This window comes from Arachis ipaensis, chromosome B2 (assembly GCF_059453495.1).
Source record: "Arachis ipaensis isolate K30076 ecotype BB chromosome B2, ASM5945349v1, whole genome shotgun sequence".
Taxonomy (NCBI): Eukaryota; Viridiplantae; Streptophyta; class Magnoliopsida; order Fabales; family Fabaceae; genus Arachis; species Arachis ipaensis.
Window position 1 is genome coordinate 78976536 of NC_142437.1, and position 22830 is coordinate 78999365.

The following is a 22830-nucleotide window of genomic DNA, read 5'->3' on the forward strand; positions in this document are numbered from 1 at the left end:
AAAGAGTAAGCAATAAGGCTAGGCACCAATGGTTTTAATCTTGAGGCATGTGTCTGTGGTATTCCTGTGTGAGGGATTTACTTGGATGAATAAGCTCTTAGGGGTGCCTTATCACTTGGTAACTTGGGTCAACTAACTCGAGATTATCAGCTGAAAGTCCACTATCAAGAGTAACCCTCACTACAGAGCATTTAGTAACCCAAAGAGGTGCTGGACACCAAGGTCTCAAGAAAAGAAAATAAATAAACCATATGCCTGTGGTGTGTATGTATGGGGGAGAGACTTGAGGAAGTAAGTCCTTAGGGGTGCTTCAACACCTAGCACCTTGAACCAACTGGTTCGGGAGTGTTGGCTGAAAGCTTATTTTAAAGAGTTGCCCCCTTACAGAACACTTAGCTTAAGAACACAAATAAGCCCTAAAATGACAACAAAAGGATCAATGAATAAAGGTCTTATGGGATGCAATCACAGTGAGTATTCTAGGACATCATAAAGGTCTGAAAGCCAGGAATGAACCTAAGTTGCTATGCATGAAACCACCATAAAACCAGGGACATGACCTCCACAAGAATGACTCATTTCTCTTGGCATTCCATTCATCATTCTCTTGTTCCAGTACTTGCTTAGGGACAAGCAAGCTTTAAGTTTGGTGTTGTGATGCCAGAGCATTTTGGCCAGTTTCACTGACCTTTTCTTTACTGTTTTTAAGGAAAATTCATGCATTTCCTTAGAAAATAAGCTAGTTTTGGGTAGATATTCACTTACATCTTGATTCAAGCATACATTGTGCACTTTACATGATTTCATGAGGATTTTGCATGAAATTAATGACAAATTGGATGTTGCATTTCCCATGACTTGGACTAGAACTTTGATGCACTTTATTGCTTGATTTCAGGACAAAGGAAACAAGGAAGAACCACGTTAGCAGCCACGTTAGTCTCACTAACGTGACTTCTAACGTAGGAATGGGAGCTAGCTTGCAAAGTTAATGAGAAAAGTAATCGCCAATAACGTCCTCAAAGCCATCATAGCCCACGTTAAGAGTCACGTTAACTAAGTTAACGTGAACTCTAACGTGGAGGAAAGAAAATAGAGCCAACGTTAGTGACACTTACCTTTGTCACTAACGTTGGGCCAAGCTCATAAGTGGCCACGTTACTTGCCACGTTAACTTAGTTAACATGGCTTCTAACATTAAGAAGCAAAAGAGAAGCCAACGTTAGTGACATTTAACTTTGTCACTAACGTTGGCCAAGCCTCCACAAGCCACGTTAACTTCCACGTTAACTTAGTTAACGTGGAAGCCAACGTGGAGAAAGTATATGATCGCCAACGTTAGTGACACCTAACTTTGTCACTAACATTGGAATGAACCACACTAGCCACAATGAGCCACGTTAACTCCCACGTTAACTTAGTTAACGTGGAAGCTAACGTGAAGAAGAGAGATGATGAGCCAACGTTAGTGACATTCACCTTTGTCACTAACGTTGGAGATGGCTAGCATTGCTACGTTAGAGGCCACGTTAACCTAGTTAACGTGGACTCTAACGTGGGAAATAGGGGCACATTGGAAAGTTAATGACAAAGGTAAGTGTCACTAACGTTCTCGAAGGTTGGCAAGTTAACGTTAAGAGCCACGTTAACTAAGTTAACGTGGACTCTAACGTAAGAAAGGGGGAGGCTTCTCAACATTATTGGGAAAGGTAAGTCCCAATAATGTGTGCGAAGGACCAAGAGGCAACGTTAGTGGCAACATTTGTGCCACTAACATTGAGGTTAACGTGGCTCTAACTTGGGTCAGGAACGTTAGTGAAAAAGGTGATTGTCACTAACGTTCTCGAACCCACAATTTCACTTAACGTTAACACCACTAACGTCCTGAGCTAAAGTCCCTGCCCACTTCACACTTTCTCTCTGCAAGTAAAGCTAAGCCCAATGAAGAAGATAACTGCTTCAAACTCAAGATCCAAAGGCCCATACCCAAGACTTGAGGAGCCAACTAGAAGATCAGAAGAGTAGTATATATAGGAGTAGCTTTGAATTGATTAGGGAGATTGGAAATTGGGGGAAAACTACTCTCTGTATTTTGCCATTCTCTGCACTTCTAGTTTTGTTTTCATGATGTATTCTCCATCTTTGCTTTTATTTTCCAGAGTTATGAACAACTAAACCCCTTTCATTGGGTTAGGGAGCTCTGTTGTAATTTGATGGATCAATACTAGTTTTCATTATTCTTCTTCTATCTGTTTTCTTGATTTTACTTGAAAGCTTTCGATCTTTATCCGATTGGATAGTTATCTTGGAAAAGAAGCTATTCAAACTTGGATCTCTTCTGAACCTTGAAAGAGGAAGGAAGAGATCATGCTAGAAATGCTTTCTCATGCTGGACCAAATTGGGTTTGGATGGATATGTGACTATAATCCTCTCAATACTTGATTTGGAAAATGCATGTGGTATAATCAGTGACCATACTTCATCTCTTCTCATGAGCAATTGACCAAGGAATTGGCTATTGATCAAGATTTGAGAGATTGAATCACAAGGAATTGTAACTCGATCACTTAAGATTGCCAAGGAGATCAATGAATGCATTGATTGAGGAAGAGATGAAAATGAAATTGATCCGGAGAATGCAACATCTCCTGAGCCCAATGAACTCCCCATTTCTGATCTTACCCATTCTCTTTAGTTTCTGTCATTTACTTTTATGAGCAGTAACCCCATTCCCATTTACAATTCTGCAATTTACTTTCCGTCATTTACTTTCAGCTCTTTATTTCTAGCATTTACTTTTTCTATTATTTACTTTTCCGCCATTTTATTTTCTACAATTCTCAACTCAAATTCTAATTCGCTCAACTAGAACATTCCTCTAATTAAAGTTTCTTGATCAATCAATCTCTGTGGGATTTGACCTCACTCTATTGTGAGTTTTTACTTGACGACGAAATTCGATACACTTGTCGAAGGAAATTTGTTACGAGACAAGTTTTTCGTGCATCAATTTGTCTTGCCAAAATTGATTGCGGTTTCCACCTTGGTTGTAATTGCCGCCTTATTGATTGTATCCTTGATTCGGGCGGTCATAGAAATTATGAGTAGCTGCAAAGGTGTTGTCTTCTTGTTGGAGCTGCGGACACTCATCAATGTACTGAGTGTAATCAGCACATATTCCGCATTCTCTTTGAGGAACCAACTGTTGACTTTGTTGTGGTGAGGGAGGCTGAGGTTGTTGTTGATGTAGTTGTATCTGCTTCAGTAGGTTGGTCATCTCACATATAGCCTGTGTGAAGGCAGTAGTCTCACTGCTAGAGGAAACCTCTGCAACAGTCTTGGGGTGGTTGTTCCTGTGCCTGTGATTCTGAGTGGACTCAGCTAGGTCGCTAATCAGTTGCCACGCTTCATATGCGGTCTTGTACTTTTTCAGAGAACTATTACTTGCACCATCCAATGTAGTTTTATCCCGAGGCTTCATGCCTTGAGTGAAGTAGCTGATCAACACCAACATGTCAATCGTGGGTGGGGCATGCATCCAGAAAATTCTTAAAGCGCTCCCAATACTCATAAAGAGTCTCTGATTCGTCTTGAATAATGCAAGAGATCTCTTTCCTTAGTCTATCTGTAACTTCAGCTGGAAAGTATTTTTCCAAGAACTCTCTCCTAAGCGTATCCCAGTTAGTAACAGTTGCTTCAAGTTGGGAGTAGTACCACTCCCTCGCCTTTCCCTCAAGAGAAAATGGAAAGGTGGTTAGTAGAATAGAAGTTTCATCTGCACCATGATGCCTAACAGTAGAACAGGCTGTCTGAAAATCCCTGAGGTGCTTGATAGGCTCCTGAGTAGGTAATCCACGAAACTTGGGCATTAAGTTGATTAGCACAGTTTTTAGTTCAAAATCTGTAGCCAGATTTGGGTACGCACTTGATACGGTTGCAAAGTAAAGTCTGGGGCTCCTGCCTTCTGGATAGTAATCCTCCTGGGCGCTGCCATGGTATCTACACGTAAATCAACAGAATCAGTAGTAGAGGAGCTTGTTTCTTCCTCGAATGCCACTTCAGATTCGCCTTCAGAAGAGACTGGTGAATTGATAACAACCACTTTACCACCCTCAGAGGCTAACCGACGCCGAGCTCGCCTAATACGTGAAAGAGTTCTTTAAATTTCAGGATCAAATGCGGCTAAGCTCGAATCAGGGAACGAACGCATCATTCAATGAAAGAAACATACAGCCCATGGTAATAAAATAAAATAAAATACGCGAATAAATAAATTAAAAATATTTACACCAACTAATAATTTAGCATTCTATTGCAACTCCCCGGCAACGGCGCCAAAAATTGATGGAGGCAGAAATTGGCCGATTAAGAAATTATAATATAAGAACAGCGTTGTAAGTACAGTTCTTAACCAGCAAAAATCTGCTTATCAATTTAGAAAGGTTGTCACAAAATTAGAATAAAAATACTGGGAGTATGAATCACAGGTCGTCTCCCAACGAGTTGACAAAAGGGTGATATCTTATTAATCAGGAGTTTTCCGAGAAATTTTGAGAGTTGTATGACAGAAAATAAATAATTGTAAATTATCGCAATGAAAATTAGAAGAGATTTATATATTCAAAATAAAAAGCCTTGACTGGGGGAATGATTAATTGGAAGTTCTTTCCTTGTTGGAATTCTCTCAAGTGTAGTATAAAGAGGTTGTTGTTTTCACTTAGTTAACCCTTACTAAATAAAGCAAAGTTAAGTGATTGAGCTAACTCTTATTCGCAAATCCTAGTCCTCTCCCTTGGGAAGGTCTAGCGTTAGTAAAGAGAGAATTAGCCAACAACTTCCAATTTAACTAATCACTTGAGCATTCCAACTCTAAGGTCTCCATTTAATCAGCCCCCAGATCAAGCTGGGAGTCTACTCCATTGACATGAAAATTACTTGCACGGAATTAAAAAGGGAATAAAAAGAAGACATGATAAACAATAATTGAAAATCAATTAAAAGTAAAAGTAATCCTTTGCATTAATAAATTCTAAAAATAATCCAATTGTAACTCTGAATAAAGATTAAGGATATGGAAGAGTAAGGGAATAAGAAAACAAACTAGAATAACAACTTCAACGGAGGTAATGACTCTTCTCAATATCCAAAGCAAAAGCATAAACTAAAACAATGAATGTGTAGAAAACCTAGAGGAAGAGCAATTTCTCTCTAAGATTCCAATCTAAAAATCTAAACTATGATAATGAGAATGTGTTGAGTCTCTGCATGTCCCCTGGCTCTAGTCTGTATTTTTGGGCCAAAAACTGGGTCAAAACTTGGCCCAAAATCGCCCCCAGTGTTTTCAGTGTTTTCTGCAGATCGCGCATGTCACGCGTACGCGTCAATCACGCGTATGCGTCACTGGTCATCTTCGCGTTTCACGCATGCGCGTCAGGCATGCGCACGCGTCATCTTGCAGAATTCCAATCCACGTGCACGCGTCAAGTATGCACGCGCATCGCTGTGCAGATCTTCAAATCACACGCACGCGTGATCCATGCGTGCGCGTCGATGCTCGCTGGTTATCTCCTTTATTTCTTATGCTCCTTCCATTTTTGCAAGTTTCCTCTCCATCCTCTAAGCCATTCCTACCCTATAAGGCCTGAAAACACTGAACATACGGATCACGACATCGAATGGTATAAAGAAGGATTAAAATACACAAATTGAAGGCTTAGGAAGCAAGTTTTCAACCATAAAACAAAACTAGGAAGGAATTGTAAAACCATGCAATTCGTATGAATATGTGTGCAAAGACTTGATGAAACCACTAAATTGAGCACAAGATAAACCATAAAATAGTGGTTTATCAGTTACACTATTTAACCATGATATTTTATTCTTGTGTGTTTGATAAACCACTACTTTATGGTTTATAATGTGTTTAATTGTGCGATTTTATCATGATCTTTACCCACTTATTCATATGATTAGCATGCATTTATATTTCCTTCCTAAAATTATTACATGATTGAAAACTTGCTTCCTAGAGATTTTTAATTATGTATTTTAATTCTCCTTTATTCCATTCGATGTCGTGATCTGTGTGTTAAGTGTTTCAGGCTTTATAGGGCATGAATGAGTTGGAGATTGGAAAGGAGGCTTGCAAAAATGGGAGGAACACAAGAAATTAAGGAGATGACCAGCGAGAAGTGACGCGGCCGCATGGCTCACGCGACCGCGCGGAAGAGAGGAAATCGCAATGACGCAGCCGCATGGCTCACGCGACCGTGCGGATTTGAATAGCACAAGTGACGCTGAGGCGTGGACGACGCGCCCGCGTGGCAAAGCAAAACGCCGCATGAATGACGCGATCGCGTGAAATGCGCGATCTGCATAATCTGCAGAATTCCCTGGGGGCAATTTTGGGCCCTGTTTTGACCCAGTTTTCGGCCCAGAAAAGCAGACTAGAGCCAGAGAACATGCAGAAACCAAAAAGAACATTCATTCTACACAGTATTTAGTTTTTAGATCTAGTTTTACTCCTCTTTTAGGTTTTCTCTCGACTCATTCATAGTTCTTAGGATTTTTGTTTTGATAGCTCTTTGCATTGGGATATTGAGAAGAGTTATTACCTCATCAAGACTTCGTCATTCTAGTTCATTTTCTTTACTTGGCTTTATTCTTCCATGTCCTTTAATTTACTCAATTTTACTATTGGATTATTTTAGAATTTATTAATACAAGAGTTACTTTTATTTTTAATTGATTCCTTTGAGTTTTATTTATCATGTCTTTCATTAGTTCCCTTTCCTATGTTATGTGTTCCATATTCACAATGAGCGAGTAGTTCCCTAACTTGATGGGGAGTTGATTGAAAGGAACCCTTGAGTTGGAATACTCAAAAGAGAGATTGTAATTGGGTTTACTGTTGGATGGCTCTCTAGTCACTAACGCCAGTCCTTCCAAGTAAGCGGATTGGGACTTGTGAGTAGAAACATCATTCCAACTTGTTTGACTTTCTCTTATTCGGTAAGGGATAACTAAATAGAACGACCTTCAATTATCAATTAATCTTGAGAGTACTGCAACAAGAATAGGGCTTCCAACTAATCTACTCCCAGTCAAGGTTTTTATTTAAATTACTTAATTTCCCCAATTTAATTTCCTGTTTATTCAACTCAAACTCTTTCTGAAAATATCTGATTAATAAAATAGCACACCTTTCTGCAACTCGTTGGGAGACGACCTGGGATTCATACTTTCAGTATTTTAATTTTAATTTTTGTGACAACCCTTCTAAATTGATAAGCGGATTTCTGGTTGGTTAAGAACTATACTTTCAACGCACAACTTATATCAATTCTTAATTAGCCAATTTCCGCCACATCAATTTTTGGCGCCGTTGCCGGGGAGTTGTAATAGGGTGCTAAAGTTATTAATTAGATTTTATTTATTTGCATTTTATTTTATCTTGCTACCATGAGATGCTTATTTCTTTCGTTAGATGACGCGTTCACTTCCTGATCCAAACTTACTAGTATTCGATCCTGAGATTGAAAGAACTATTTCACGAATAAGGCAAGCTCGGCGTCGGTTAGTCCTCTCTGAGGGCGGATCTGAAACGTCACTTGAGAAAGAAACCAGCCCCCGTTCTACTGATTTGGTTGATTTACGTGCAGGTAACATGGCAGCAGCTAGGAGAGTTACTATCCAGGAGGCTGGAGCCCCTGATTTTATAATGCAACCATTTCAAGCACATCACCAGCGGTGGCTATAGATTTTGAAATAAAGACCGCACTACTCAATTTGATGCCCAAGTTTCATGACTTGCCTGCTCAAGAGCCTATCAAGCACCTGAAAGATTTTTAAGCAGCCTATTCTACTGTCAGGCGTGATGGTGCAGATGAAACTTCAATTTTGCTAAAAGCTTTCCCGTTTTCTCTTAAGGGGAAGGCAAGAGAGTGGTACTACACTCAACCAGCAGCAACTGTATCCAACTGGGATACACTGAGAAAAGAATTCTTATAAAAATTCTTTCCAGCTGAAGTTACTGATAAACTGAGGAAAGACATTTCCATGATTGTTCAGGATGAATCTAAGACTCTCTATGAATACTGGGAGTGCTTTAATAATCTTCTGGAAGCATGCCCCCACCATATGATTGATAAGATAGTATTACTCGGTTACGTCACACAAGGCATGAGGCCCCAAGATAAGACCACGTTGGAAAGTGCTAGCAATGGGTCTATGAAAAAGTACAAGACCACTGACGAGGCATGGCAATTGATCAGCGACTTAGCTGAATCTACTCGGAATCATAGATAGAAACAAGGCCGTTCAAAGCCATTGCAGAAGTATCCTCTAGCAGAGAAACTACTGCTCAGACTCAGAGTATCTGTGAAATGACCAACTTGCTGAAGCAGATGCAATTGAATTAACAACAAGTTCAGCAAGCTCAACCCTCTCCACCACAACAAAACCAACAGTTAGTCCCACAGAGAGTTTGTGGAATCTGTGCTGATTATAGCCACTATACTGATGAATGTTCGCAGCTCCAGCAGGAAGACAACACCGTAGCAGCCACTCATAATTTCTATGACCGCCGCAACCAAGGGTACAATCAAGGTGGCAATTACAACCATGGATGGCAGGACAATTCTAACTAGAATTGGAGGGACAACAACAACAGAGGAGGCAGAGACAATCAGGGAAATCAGAGGTGGAATAATAACAACAACAGGCAGCAGAACTAGAACCAGCCTTACAGAGCACCTCACCTGAGACAGTCCCAAGGACCACAGAATATCCAACAGCAGACCTCTCAAATTACTTATCCTTCCTCATCTTCTAATGATGATTTACTACAATCTATTGATCGGAGACAACAAACCATGGAAAATAACATTAATGCCACTCTAAATGGTCTGAACGCTACTCTGCAAGCTCTTGTCTCACAGATTGGATCAATGAATAACTCCAATAACCAGCCTTTGAGCTCCAGTAGAATTCCCTCTCAACCATTACCCAATCCCAAGGGTGGCATTAATGACATCACCCTGAGATCCAGAACCACACTGCAGGAGAGGAATCAGGAGGAGCCAAGCCCACCAGAACACGCCTCAGCTGAAGAGGTAGTGGAAATAGAAGATGCTGAAGAGGAAGAGGACACACAGGACATAGCTGAAAAAGAAGAAGTTCAACCACAGGAGGAAGCATCACAGGGCGCAGATACTGCAGAAGACACCACTCCTATCCCATTTCCACAACTTGCAAGGAAGCCCAGGAAGCAGCTGGAACCTGATCCCAAAATGGTAGAGATATTCAAAAAGGTTGAGGTAACTGTTCCTCTTTTTGATGTTATTCAACAGGTACCTAAATATGCAAAGTTTCTAAAAGATTTATGTATACATAAAGACAAAATTAATGAATTAGAAACTATTCCTTTAGGTAGTTCCATATCTGCTTTAATGGGAGGTTTACCTGAAAAGTGTAGTGACCCTGATGCACGGAAACTTGTCCTTTAACAAATCTCCCTCGGCAAGTATATCGAATTGTCGTCAAGTAAAACTCACAATAGAGTGGGGTCGAATCCCACAGGGATTGATTGGTCAAGCAACTTTAATTGGAAGAATGTTCTAGTTGAGCTAAGCAGAAATTGGGTTGAGAATTGCAGGGAATTAAATGGCGGGAAAGTAAATTGCAGAAAATAAATAACGGAAGGTAAATTGCAGAATCTTAAATGGGGAAGGGGAGTTTAGCATGAAAGTAAATAGCAGAAAGTAAAGAGAATGGGTAAGATCAAAAATGGGGAGTTCATTGGGCTTAGGAGATGTTGCATTCTCCGGATGAAGTTCATTTTCATCTCTTCCTCAATCAATGCATTCATTAATCTCCTTGGCAATCTTAAGTGTTCCAATTCCTTGGTAATTCAATCTCTCAAATCATATCAATAGCCAATTTCTTGGTCTAATTTCTCATGAGAAGAGATGAAGTGTGGTCACTGATTATACCACATGTATTTCCAAATCAAAGTATTGGGAGAATTATATGTCACCATATCCGCCCAAACCCCAATTTGGTCCAACATGAGAAAGTAATTCTAGCATGATCTCTTCGTTTCTCTTCCAAGGTTCAGAAGAGATCCAAGTATGAATAGCTTCTTTTCCAAGATAACTACTCAATTGGATGAAGATTGAAAGCTTTCTAGTAAAATCAAGAGAAAAGAGAGAAGAAGGATAATGAAAACTATTATTGATCCATCAAATTACAACAGAGCTCCCTAACCCAATGAAAGGGGTTTAGTTGTTCATAGCTCTGGGAATGAAAAGCATAGATGGAGAGTACATTCTGAGAATTAAACTAAAAGTTGCAGAAAAAGTAAAATACAGAGAGTAATTCTAATAATGCCAAAAGCTTTCTTCTAGTTAAAAGTTCTCCCTATTTATATTATTCTTCTGATCTTCTAGTTGGCTCTTCAAGTCTTGGATATGGGCCTTTGGATCTTGAGTTGAAGAAGTTATCTTCTTCAGTGGGCTTAGCTTTACTTGCAGAGAGAAAGTGTGATGTAGGCAGAGATTCTAGCTTAGGACGTTAGTGGCGTTAACGTTAAGTGAAAGTGTGGGTTCGAGAACGTTAGTGACGATCACCTTTTTCACTAACATTCCTAACCCAAGGATGCTCCACGTTAACTTCAAAGTTAGTGGCATCAACGTGACCACTAACGTTGCCTCTTGGTCCTTCGCACATGTTATTGGGACTTACTTTTTCCAATAACGTTGAGAATTCTCCTTTCTCCCTACGTTAGAGTTCACGTTAGTGTGGCTAACGTGACCTTTAACGTAGGCTTGCCACATCTTCGAGAACGTTAGTGACACTTACCTTTGTCACTAACGTTCCAAAATGCCCCTACTTCCCACGTTAGAGTTCACGTTAACTAGGTTAACATGGCTTTTAACGTGGTATTGCTAGCCATCTCCAACGTTAGTGACAAAGGTGAGTGTCACTAACGTTGGCTCATCATCCCTTTTACTCACGTTAGCTTCCACGTTAATGTAGTTAATGTGGGAGTTAACGTGGCTCATAGTGGCTCATCCCAACGTTAGTGACAAAGGTGAGTGTCACTAATGTTGGCGATTCTTTGCTCCCTCCACGTTAGAGTCCACGTTAATTGAGTTAACGTGGCAACTAACGTGGCTCAAAGTGGCTTAGCTCAACGTTAGTGACAAAGGTGAGTGTCACTAACGTTGGTCATTCTTTTGTTTCCCCATGTTAGAGTCCACGTTAACTGAGTTAACGTGGCTCTTAACGTGGCCAATATGAGCTTGGTCCAACGTTAGAGACAAAGGTGAGTGTCACTAACGTTGGCTTCATTTTCTTCTTCCACATTAACTACCACGTTAATATAGTTAACATGGCAATTAACGTGGGCTATGATGGCTTCGAGGACGTTATTGGCGATTACTTTTCTCATTAACATTGCAAGCTAGCTCCCCTTCCACGTTAGAGGTCACGTTAGTTAGACTAACGTGGCTGCTAACGTGGTTCTTCCTTGCTTCCTTTGTCCTGAAATCAAGCAATAAAGTGCATCAAAGTGTTAGTCCAAGTTATGAGACATGCATCATCCAATTTGTCATTCAATTCATGCATAATTCTCATGAATTCATATAAAAATCACAATGTTAGCTTGAATCAAGATGTAAGTGAAATTCTACCCAAAACTTGCTTATTTCCTAAGAAAGTGCATGAAACTACCCTAAAACCATAAAGAAAAGGTCAGTGAAACTGGCCAAAATGCCCTAGCATCACAACACCAAACTTAAAGCTTGCTTGTCCCTAAGCAAGTACTGGAACAAGAGAATGATGAATGAAATGACAAGATGAATGAATCATTATTGTGGAAGTCATGTTCTTGGTTTTATGGGGTTTCATGCATAGCAACTTAGGTTCATTCCTTTACTGGCTTTCAGACCTTTATCATGCCTTGGAATACTCACTTGATTGCACCCTTTGAGACTGTTATTCATTGATCCCTTTGTCTTTCCAAGGTCTATTGCATCCTTAGGCTAAGTGCTCTGTGAGGGGGAGACTCTTTAAAATAAGCTTTTAGCCAACACTCCCGAACCAGTTGGTTCAAGGTGCTAGGTGTTGAAGCACCCCTAAGGACTTACTTCCTCAAGTCTCTCTCCCCCATACATGCACACCACAGGCACATGGTTTGTTATTTTCTTTCCTTGAGGTCTTGGTGTCCAGCACCTCTTTGGGTTACTAAATGTTCTATATCAAGGTTGCTCTTGATAGTGGATTTTCAATTGATAATCCCGGGTTAGTTAACCAAGTTACCAAGTGATGAAGTACTCCTAAGACCTCATTCATCCAAGTAGATCCTTGGTACAAGAGCACCACAGACACATCCCTCAAGATTCAAGCCCTTGGTGCCTAGCCTTATTTTTTATTAACTTTTCTTTCTTTTTCAACTCTTATTGTTCTTTTCCTTTTTCTTATTAGGATCTTATTATTTAGCTAGTCTCATGGGTGTGTTTCAAGCATATGATTTAGGACAGATAGTTGCCATCCCACCTTGTTGGTGAACCAACTTAGCTAAGTGATTACTACACCACAAATCTAAGAACTTACTCCACAAATTGAACTCCACTCTGGTCTTTCATAACATCTCTTTTTATTTAGCTTAAAAAGGACAAGCATACAATAAGCAAGATGGAATTGAAAACAGGCAATTTGACTAGCAATCATAGACCTAAGCAAGGAGAATACTAAAAATAGAATTGAAAATTCTAAACTACCATGGAAGCATGTTCTATTTCATACATGATTTTCCTTATTTAAAACTTGAAAAAGATGGGACAATGAGGGAACTCCACCACCTTTTACTCATGAGGTTGCTCCTGCTCTCCTTCTTGTTTGTCCTCTTTGTGTTTTTCTTGAGTGCTTGCACTCCCACTTCCCTTGCTTTTTCCAATCAACTTCTTCCAGAAGCTAGCGTCTTCCATCTTCTTCTTCAGTGTTTCCTTCTGCTGTTTCACCTTCCTTTCCTCTTGTTCTGTAAAATTTTTTTGGACCTCATCATACCTAGGGATTGCAAAGTGTAGATTATGCATATGACTAGACATGTAGTTCAACTTGGCTTGAGTGTTTATGTTGAACTCCTCCCTATGTAGTTGCTGTCCTTCATTAAGTATGCTGAACTCATTGAATGCCTTCGTCTGAGCTAGCTGATGTTGGTTGAGTTCTTGAAGGTGTTTGTCTTGACGCTCTTGCCTTTCAGTCACCTGATTGATGGCTTGAGTGAGTTGGGAGTAGTGTTCCAATTGTTGTTTCTGCTACTCCCCTTGTTGATTCATCCAATTAGAGAGGAGTTCTTCTTGACGATCCATCCTTTGGGCTTGAATGTGTAGTTGTTGCTCTTGCCCTTCCATATATCTCCTTGCCAAGTCCTCAATGGCTCCTTGAATGTGTCCCAGATTTATATTGTTTGGATCATAATACTCTTCTTGCTGGTATTCTTCCTGTTGAGGTTCTTCTTGGTGAGGCTCTTCTTGTGATGTTCTTCTCCCTATTTAGGCCTTCTTTGTTGTTGGGCGGGTGCTACATAAGTTATACGCTGGAGTGTAACCATCCTTCCAGGATTTACCTAAGTTGGGTTGCTGTCCTCGAAGACTACCTTGGCTTTCGTACACAGCCTAAGGATGGTGCTGGGGAACCAAAGTCTAGCACCTGAATCATTCTTCTCGGATGATTCTTGAATCCCCTCAGCTATAATTTCGTGCACATTGATGCCTCCACCCTTTACTAAGCAATGTACCATAGTAGCTCGAGTAACATTGACCTCAGAATTGTTTGCAGCTAGGAGGATAGATCTCCTCACGAGTTCAAACCATCCCTTGGCTTCCGGGATGAGGTCTCCTCTCCTGATGAACCGAGGTCTTCTATCTGAATATCTTTCCCAGTCAGATCCTATAACACACATATCATTCACAATTTCTTCAAGTTCATCATTGTCGGAGCCATTATTTATTCTCACGTGATAACTGGGCTCATCAAAATGTGGTGATTTCAGCTGAAGAACCCTCGTTATGGCATTGGGGCTGAAGTCCACCTCTGTTCCTCTCACGTAACTTTTGAAGGTGGGGGCCTTGGTTTTGTCTTCTCTGACCACATTTGCATAGAATTCTTTGATGAGGTTTGCATTTATCTTTGCTTCTGGGTTCGTGAGCCTTTGCCAACCCCTTAGTTCGATCTTCTCTCAAATCTGTGGGCATTCATCCTCGTTGAACTGGAATGTTAACTCAGGCAGTATCTTTTTGAGCTTTATCCGTTCAAATTCACATTCATGGAATGCAGTTTTGAATTTCCCTTCATCAAAAGGGTTGCTCTCAACCGGTTCCTTTCTCTTTTGCCTATTGGAGCCTGATGATGCCATGAGTGATTTTTGGAAAGTGAAGGTGTTGAGGTTAGTGATGAGTGGTGGAATTCTGTTGGGTTTGGATAGGGTGTGGCTTGGAGAGTTGTACTTCGAGAGTGAAAATTTTGAAGAAGTGGTTGCTGGAATGTGAAGGGAAGTACGGACTAGGACTCACTTATATAGGAAAATGATGAGTGAACGAAAGGTGTGGATTGATGGGGTGGTTGTGTGATGGACGGATGGGGTTTAGCATGGGATGAGCACAAGGATCATCATCTTAATGATGGGGTTGGTTTAGTGTCCAAGCTTGTTCTCCTTCCAATGTTGCATGGCAACAATTTCCAATGCAATCCCCTTGAAGACACGTGTATAGTCTTCCCTTTTTGTGGTGGCCGAACCCTTCAATTGCCCCATCAATTCTCCTACAAAATAAAAAAAAATGTGATTAAAAGAAAACTTGTGGAAAGTGGCGGCAAAATTAAAAGAATAACTACTTTTTAAATTTTTTGTTTCTAACTACTAAGTGTTGTTAATGAGTGCACACCAACTGACTAACTCAACATCCATGTATGCAACATTGGCAACACCAAACTTAGTTTGGTGCCATGTGGTGTAAAAGATTTGTTCAAGGCCCCTAAGAGTGACATGATATGGGTTACATTTATGTTTTCTTAGTGTGCCTTGAACACCAAACTTGTTTCTCACTATATGTTGCACAAAAGGATTCATTCAAGTGTATGTCAAGTTGAGTTGAAATCCCTGAACCTTGCTTTATTAACTACTTTTAAAAGCATGTAAAACATGGGTTGCCTCCCATAAAGCGCTTCTTTAGCATCACTAGCTTGACGTTCTACCTTTGTCATGGTGGTTGGTAATGCTTCAGATCTTCCCCTCTTGCAGTAAACCTATATCCATTGGCTTCATCAATGATCTCCACATGTTCTAGGGAGAGAACTTTGTTGATGGTGAAAACCTTAGGTAACTGAGATGGGATGGTGGGGAGATGAGGTGGGATATCTAGGAAGTAAGCTGAGATCACTTTATCCCCTAGAGAGAAATCTTCTGTAGGGATATTTTTATTCCTCCATCTCCTTGGTACTTTCTTCTTTGTTTCTTTTACTGTTATCCTGCTCTTTGTGGTCTCTTTCCCTAGGGAGATTTTGTTGCTGGTCTCATATGATTCTGGTGATTTTGGCTCCACTTGAGTTTCCTTTAGCTGTGACAACTGCTGATTCTCTTGTTCATCACCCAAAGGAATTCCAGGGTGTACATGATGGGATATTTTCGCGGAGAAACGAATTTCTCCAAAACACCCAAAACTAACCGGCAAGTGCACCGGGTCGCATCAAGTAATAATAACTCACGGGAGTGAGGTCGATCCCACAGGGATTGAAGGATTGAGCAATTTTAGTTTAGTGGTTGATTTAGTCAAGCGAATCAAGATTTGGTTGAGAGATTTGTGATTTGCAGAATTTAAATTGCATAGAAAGTAAAGGAAATGGGTGAATTGCATGAAATTAAAGAGAACTGGAATTTAAAGTGCTGAATCTTAAAGAGCAAGAAATTAAATGGCAGAAACTTAGAACGCAAGAAATATAAATTACAGAATCTTAAAGTGCAAGAAATGTAAATGGCTTGAATTGTAAAGGGAATTGGGAGTTGGATTTGCAGAAATTAAACAAGGAAAAGTAAATTGCAACAAACAGAGAAGTAAAGGATGTCTTGAATCAAACCGGATCTTAAAACAGAAAAGTAAAATGACCATGAAAACAGTAAACAGAGGATGTAAATTGAGAATTCAGATCTCAGGACCCAAGAGACTAGAAAACCAAGTCTAGATCTCAATGCCTTCCTAGATCCAACAAGAACAATTGCAAAGGAGATTGTAAATTGCAAAGAAAGTAGATGAAGAACAATGAACCGAAACTGAAATTCAATTAAGCAGAAAATTAAACAAGATCCCAAGGTGAGATTGAAACAGAATTTCTTCAATTCTCCACCCAAAATCCAAGACAAGAAAATTAAAGAGTGCTGGGCAAGAACAAGGAAGAAGAGAGATCAATTCTCCTCCCAAATTCTCTTCAATTAAACAACAATGCTAAGAAAAATAAAAGTGAGCTCTAAGCAAAACTCTAAAGAAAGCTATTCTGAAAAACTAAAAGGGAAGCTCCCTTAAAACTTAAATTCTAATCTATTTATACACTTTCTTCAAATGGTCTTCAAGCCTTCAATTGGGCCTTTGCTCTTGGTGGAATTGGGTTGAGAGAGGCCTTGTTGATTGCTCTTGGAGTTTGGAAAAGAACCGAATTGAACCGGGTTGGAATCATGAAAGCTAGAGTGAAAGTTGGAGTAAAAGTTAGGGTCTAACTTTTGCTCCAACTTTTCACATCAGCACCCTTGTTTTGCTGATACCAACGTTGGGGCTAGGGGTCTAACTTTTGCTCCAACGTTGGCCTCCCCTTAGTTATTCATGGCGCCAACGTTAGCCAGAAAGTTAGGGGCTAACGTTGGCGCAAACTTTTGCTAGCCCAGGGAGTTTTTCAAGCGCCAACGTTAGCCAGAAAGTTAGGGGCTAACGTTGGCGCAAACTTTTGGTGCATCCAGGGAGTGTTTTTCATGCCAAAAGTTAGCCAAAAAGTTAGGGGCTAACTTTTGCTCCAGCTTTTGCCCAAAAGTTAGCCAAAAAGTTAGGGGCTAACTTTTGGTCCAGATTTTGCTTCCTGGTTCATAATTAATCCAAGACTTAAGTCATTCCTCCTTGCATCAACCTTTCTCCAAGATTTCTTCACCTATCATTAATTAACCAAACACATCAAAGCTATGCTCAAAATCATGAGATATTCATTCTTTCATAATATGTGACATTTATAGCATAAAACCTCATGAAATGGCATGAATTCATACATGGTTGATTAAATCAAAGGAAACATGAAAATCTACCAAATTGGCTTGCTTTTGACTCAAGAAAGTGCATAATTCAATTGAAAACAAAAGAAAAAGGCTAGTGAAACTAGGCTAAGATGACTTGTCATCACAACACCAAACTTAAAGCTTGCTTGTCCCCAAACAAGAAATGAATTATTGAGAAGAAAGAATGAAATGGAAGAGGATGTTCATGCTAGTATAGTGTTATTGGTAGTTCATGGGGTTTTATGTGGATATGTACACACTCACCTCTTATTGACTCTTAAGCCTAGAAAGCCTCTTTCAAGTTTCAAGTAACATACTGCTATGACCTCTCATTATTCCTTTATCCTTGGCTATTATCTTGTTCATGAGCTTTATTTGAGTGTCATGTGTAGCAAGTTCATTTCCTTTTCTTTATACTTGACACATTATTCACTATAGACACTTGGCTCACATTCCTTCTTAGAACATTGATGCCCAGCACCTCTTTGGGCTACTAAATGCCTTGTAGTTAGGTTGCTCTTGATAGTGGACTTTCAGCTGATGATCCCGGGTTAGTTAACCCAAGTCATCAAGTGTTGATGCACTCCAAAGAGCTTAATAATCCAAGCAGATCCTAATACAAAGACACCACAGGCATATATTCTAAGGTTCAAGCTATTGGTGTCCAGCTTTGTTTCTTTTTGTTTTTCTTTTGTTTTGCCATTTCTTGGCTATTTCTTTTTCTTCCCTTTTTTTTTCTTTTTGTTTTTCTTTCTAACCAAGGATTTTTATTCAATTGAGATTCATAGACAGTAGCTACTTTCTACTTAAGAGGAGACATCCTAGTGTTCTTATTCATTAAAGGTGAGCTATTATACAATCACACACATACCACCACTTACTTTTATTTTACTTCTATCTAACAGAGAACTATCTCACTTCACATTCAAACATTTCTTTTATTGAATTGAAAATGCAGGGGACAAAATATATAATTCAAGTAAGATGAAAGTGAGTCAAGCACTTAGTAAGCCATAATAGCATGAAACCAAACAAACTCGCAGACAGTAAATGAATCTAAGAAGACACAAATCAACAGGGGACATTTGCACTTTCAATTAACATACTTGAACTAGAATCAGTCAGAGAACAATACAACCTCTTGGATTCTATTTGTTTCCTCTGTGTCATCATCATTGTTGGGTTATATATCCTTCCTCTGTCCATGATGATGTACTTTTTCCTCCAAGAGAATTGAATGACTTCCTACAAAAGATATTGAAAGTTGCTTGTTCCCCAAGTACTTGAGAGGTAGTTAGCATGCATGTATGCTTGTGATTCTGTGAACCTAAGTTGGTGTGGGAACACCAAACTTAGTTCCTTGCCCACTTCTATATGTAGCAAAATAAATACATGCATGAAACATCAAGTACTTTTGTTAAGGAAATAAACTATGAACTAAGAAACAAACTATGAACCAGAAAACAACCAAAAACTGGAAACATGACAATTGTTAAGCAGTTTCTCTGATGGTTTGGAGCCGATACTGATCATGCTGAGGGTGCAATGTGTTCTTAATGAAATTTTTGGTGGAACACCAAACTTAGCATTCAACATTCACCCCTTAACTATTTTGGTGTGCAACACCAAACTTAGCTCTTTACAATACAGAGGAATCTACTCAACTCTTTTATTAAACTAGCTATTAAGAGAAAATTACCTCAGGTTGTGTTGCCTCCCAACAAGCGCTCTTTTATTGTCACTAGCTTGACATCCTTCAATTCCTTTCAGGAAGGCTGTAGGTTCTGGACTTCTTTTTCCTTATCCCATTGTCCTCCCAAGTACAGCTTTGCTCTGTGACCATTTACTGTGAATTGATTCTTTGTTGCTTCATCTAGCAGTTCAATGCTCCCATAAGGAAAAACCTTTGTTACCAAGTATGGGCCAGTCCATTTAGACTTAAGTTTGCCAGGGAAGATCTTAAGCCTTGAGTTATATAGGAGCACTTGCTGCCCTGGCTTGAATTCCTTCTTTGTGATCTTCTTGTCATGCCACCTTTTAGCTCTTTCCTTGTATATCTTAGCACTCTCATAAGCTTCTATCCTGAATTCATCTAACTCATTCAGTTGCAACAACCTTTTTTCTCCTGCAGCTTGGGAATCAAGGTTGAGGAGTTTACTGGCCCAAAAAGCTCTGTGTTCAAGCTCTACAGGGAGGTGGCAGGATTTGCCATACAATAGCTGAAAGGGTGACTTGCCAATAGGAGTTTTGAAAGCTGTCCTATATGCCCATAATGCATCTTCTAGCTTCCTAGCCCAGTCTTTTCTTGTGCTTCCCACTGTTTTCTCTAGGATCTTCTTTAATTCCCTATTTGCTAGTTTAGCCTGGCCATTAGTCTGAGGGTGGTAAGGTATAGCCACTTTATGGATTACTCCATATTTGTGGAGGAGCTTCTCCATCTGTTTGTTGCAAAAGTGACTTCCACCATCACTGACAAAACTCTTGGGCACTCCATATCTTGTGAAAATGTGCTTTTTAAGGAATTGGAGGACAATCTGTGCATCACAAGTAGTCGTAGCTATGGCTTCCACCCACTTTGAGACATATTCCACTGCGACTAAGATATATCTGAAAGAATAGGAAGGGGGAAAGGGCCCCATGAAATCAATTCCCCATAGATCAAATAATTCCAGTTCCAAGATGAAATTTTGAGGCATCTCATTCCTTCTTGTCAATCCTCCTGCTTTCTGGCATTCATTACATTGGTGAACATATTCTCTGGCATCCTTGAAGATAGTTGGCCAATAGAAGCCGCTCTGCAATATCTTTGCAGCTGTCTTCTCTGGGCCAAAGTGTCCACCATAAGCTGAACCATGGCAGTGCAACAGGATATCCCTCATTTCACTCTCAGGGACACACCTTCTAATTACTCCATCAGAACATCTCTTGAACAGGAAGGGTTCATCCCATAAGAATTTCTTTCCCTCATTGATTAACTTCTTTACTTGTTGCTTAGAAAAGTCTTGAGGTATCTTTCTTCCCACTTTGTAGTTTGCTAAGTCAGCAAACCAAGGTGCTTGCTGAATCTGCAAAAGGTGCTCATCTGGGAAGCTTTCGTTCATGGGCTGAGATGCTTGTTGAATTGTTTCATATGGTAGCCTCGACAAATGGTCAGCAACCCGGTTTTCAGTGCCCTTCCTGTCTCTTACCTCAATGTCAAACTCTTGTAAGAGCAATATCCACCTGATAAGTCTTGGTTTAGCATCCTGTTTTGTCATCAAATACTTAAGTGCAGCATGGTCAGTATAAACCACAACTTTGGATCCTATCAAGTATGATCTAAACTTATCAAAAGCATAAACTACAGCTAGCAACTCCTTCTCCGTTGTGGTGTAATTTCTTTGGGCCTCATTCAACACTTTACTTGCATAATATATGACATGATGTAAGTTTCCCTTCTTTTGCCCAAGTACAGCACCAATTGCAAGGTCACTTGCATCACACATGAGTTCAAAGGGTAACTCCCAATCCGGAGGTGTGATGATTGGTGCTGTTGTGAGTTTGTTTTTTAAAGTTTCAAAGGCTTGCTGGCAGTTTTCATCAAAAACAAAAGGGTTATCAAGCATTAGTAGATTACTCAAAGGTTTAGCTATTTTTGAAAAATCCTTGATAAACCTTCTGTAGAATCCGGCATGCCCCAAGAAACTTCTAACAGATTTCACATTAATTGGTGGAGGGAGTTTTTCTATGATTTCAACCTTTGCCTTATCAACCTCTATCCCTTTTCTTGAAACTTTATGGCCAAGAACAATCCCTTCGGGTACCATGAAGTGGCATTTCTCCCAGTTCAAAACTAAATTAGTTTCTTGGCACCGTTTTAAAACAAGGGTTAAATGGTTTAGGCAAGCATTGAAATTATCACCAAAAACAGAGAAGTCATCCATGAAGACTTCTAAAAACTTTTCGACCATATCAGAGAAAATGGAGAGCATACACCTTTGAAATGTGGCAGGGGCGTTGCAGAGCCCAAAGGGCATCCTCCGGTATGCAAAGACTCCAAATGGGCATGTAAAGGCAGTTTTCTCTTGGTCCTTGGGGTCCACCACGATTTGATTATACCCAGAATATCCATCCAAAAAGCAATAATAGGCATGGCCGGCCAACCTTTCCAGCATCTGATCAATGAATGGGAGAGGGAAATGGTCCTTCCTGGTGGCATCATTCAATCTTCTATAGTCTATGCACATCCTCCACCCAGTCACTGTTCTAGTAGGGATCAACTCATTCTTCTCATTAGTGATGACTGTCATTCCTCCTTTCTTTGGTACAACTTGAACCGGGCTTACCCATGGGCTATCAGATATTGGGAAGATTATCCCTGCATTCCACAACTTCATTACTTCCTTCTGGACAACTTCCTTCATTGTGGGATTTAGCCTTCTTTGTGGTTGAACCACTGGTTTGGAATTATCTTCCAAGAGGATCTTATGCATACATACTGCAGGGCTGATTCCCTTCAGGTCATCAATGGTCCATCCTAGAGCATCTTTGTGGGCTTTGAGTACATCAAGAAGTTCTCCTTCTTCCTTCTTTGTCAGGGATGAATTAATGATTACTGGGAAGCTCTCCGATGTGCCAAGGAATGCATATTTAAGATGGGTGGGTAATGGTTTCAGTTCTTGTTTTTGTACTTCTTCCTTCTTGTCTTGTTTTTCATCTTGCTCAATGGAAGTCTCAGCTACTTGTTCCTCTGTTGCCCCTTGATTTCCTTCTTGCTCTTGAGGACTTTCTTCCAGCATTTCTTCCACCAAACTCTCTATCATGTCCACTCTCACATAATCCTCTTGCTCAGGAATGTGTTGCATTGACTTGAAGACGTTTATGACCATTTGTTCATTGTGGACCCTGAAGATCATTTCTCCTTTTTCTACATCGATAGTGGCTCTTGCTGTGGCTAGAAATGGCCTTCCCAAAATGATTGAATTGTTTCCTTCCTCTTCAGTATCCAAAATCACAAAATCTGCTGGGAAGATAAACTTCCCAACCTTTACCAACAGATTTTCCACAATTCCAGTGGGTGTTTTGATTGATCTGTCAGCCATGACCAATGACATCCTGGTGGGTTTAAGCTCTTCTATAGCAAGTTTTCTCATCATTGAGAGAGGCATTAAGTTGATGCTGGCACCAAGGTCACAGAGAGCTTTGTTGAGAATTATTCTGCCAATGGTGCATGAGACTACAAAGCTTCCTGGATCCTTGAGTTTTGGTGGAATGCCCCTTTGAATCAAAGCACTGCATTCCTCGGTGAGTAACACGGTTTCCTTCTCAAGCCAACTTCTTTTCTTGTTGATAAGCTCCTTCAAAAACTTGGCATACAGAGGCATTTGCTCAAGTGCTTCAGCAAAAGGAATATTGATTTCCAGCTTTTTGAAAGTTTCAAGGAACTTGTGAAAATGCTGGTCTTTGGTTTCTTTGTTGAACCTCTGGGGATATGGCAGTGGAGGTACAAAGGTTTTCTCTGCTTGTTGCTTTTGATTCT

At 40.0% G+C, this 22830-nt stretch overlaps 1 protein-coding gene across 1 annotated transcript in view; it reads right to left on the reverse strand.

Annotated features, from left to right (window-relative positions):
* Positions 1 to 22830, reverse strand: part of LOC148574524 (uncharacterized) — a 44568-nt gene that overhangs the window by 10018 nt on the left and 11720 nt on the right. The window contains exons 3-5 of the mRNA XM_088505908.1: positions 22588 to 22714; positions 20194 to 21762; positions 19153 to 19689 (exon numbers count right to left, since the gene is read on the reverse strand). Of these exons, the coding sequence (XP_088362034.1) occupies positions 19153 to 19689; positions 20194 to 21762; positions 22588 to 22714 (2233 nt within the window). The remainder of the gene's footprint in view (positions 1 to 19152; positions 19690 to 20193; positions 21763 to 22587; positions 22715 to 22830) is intronic.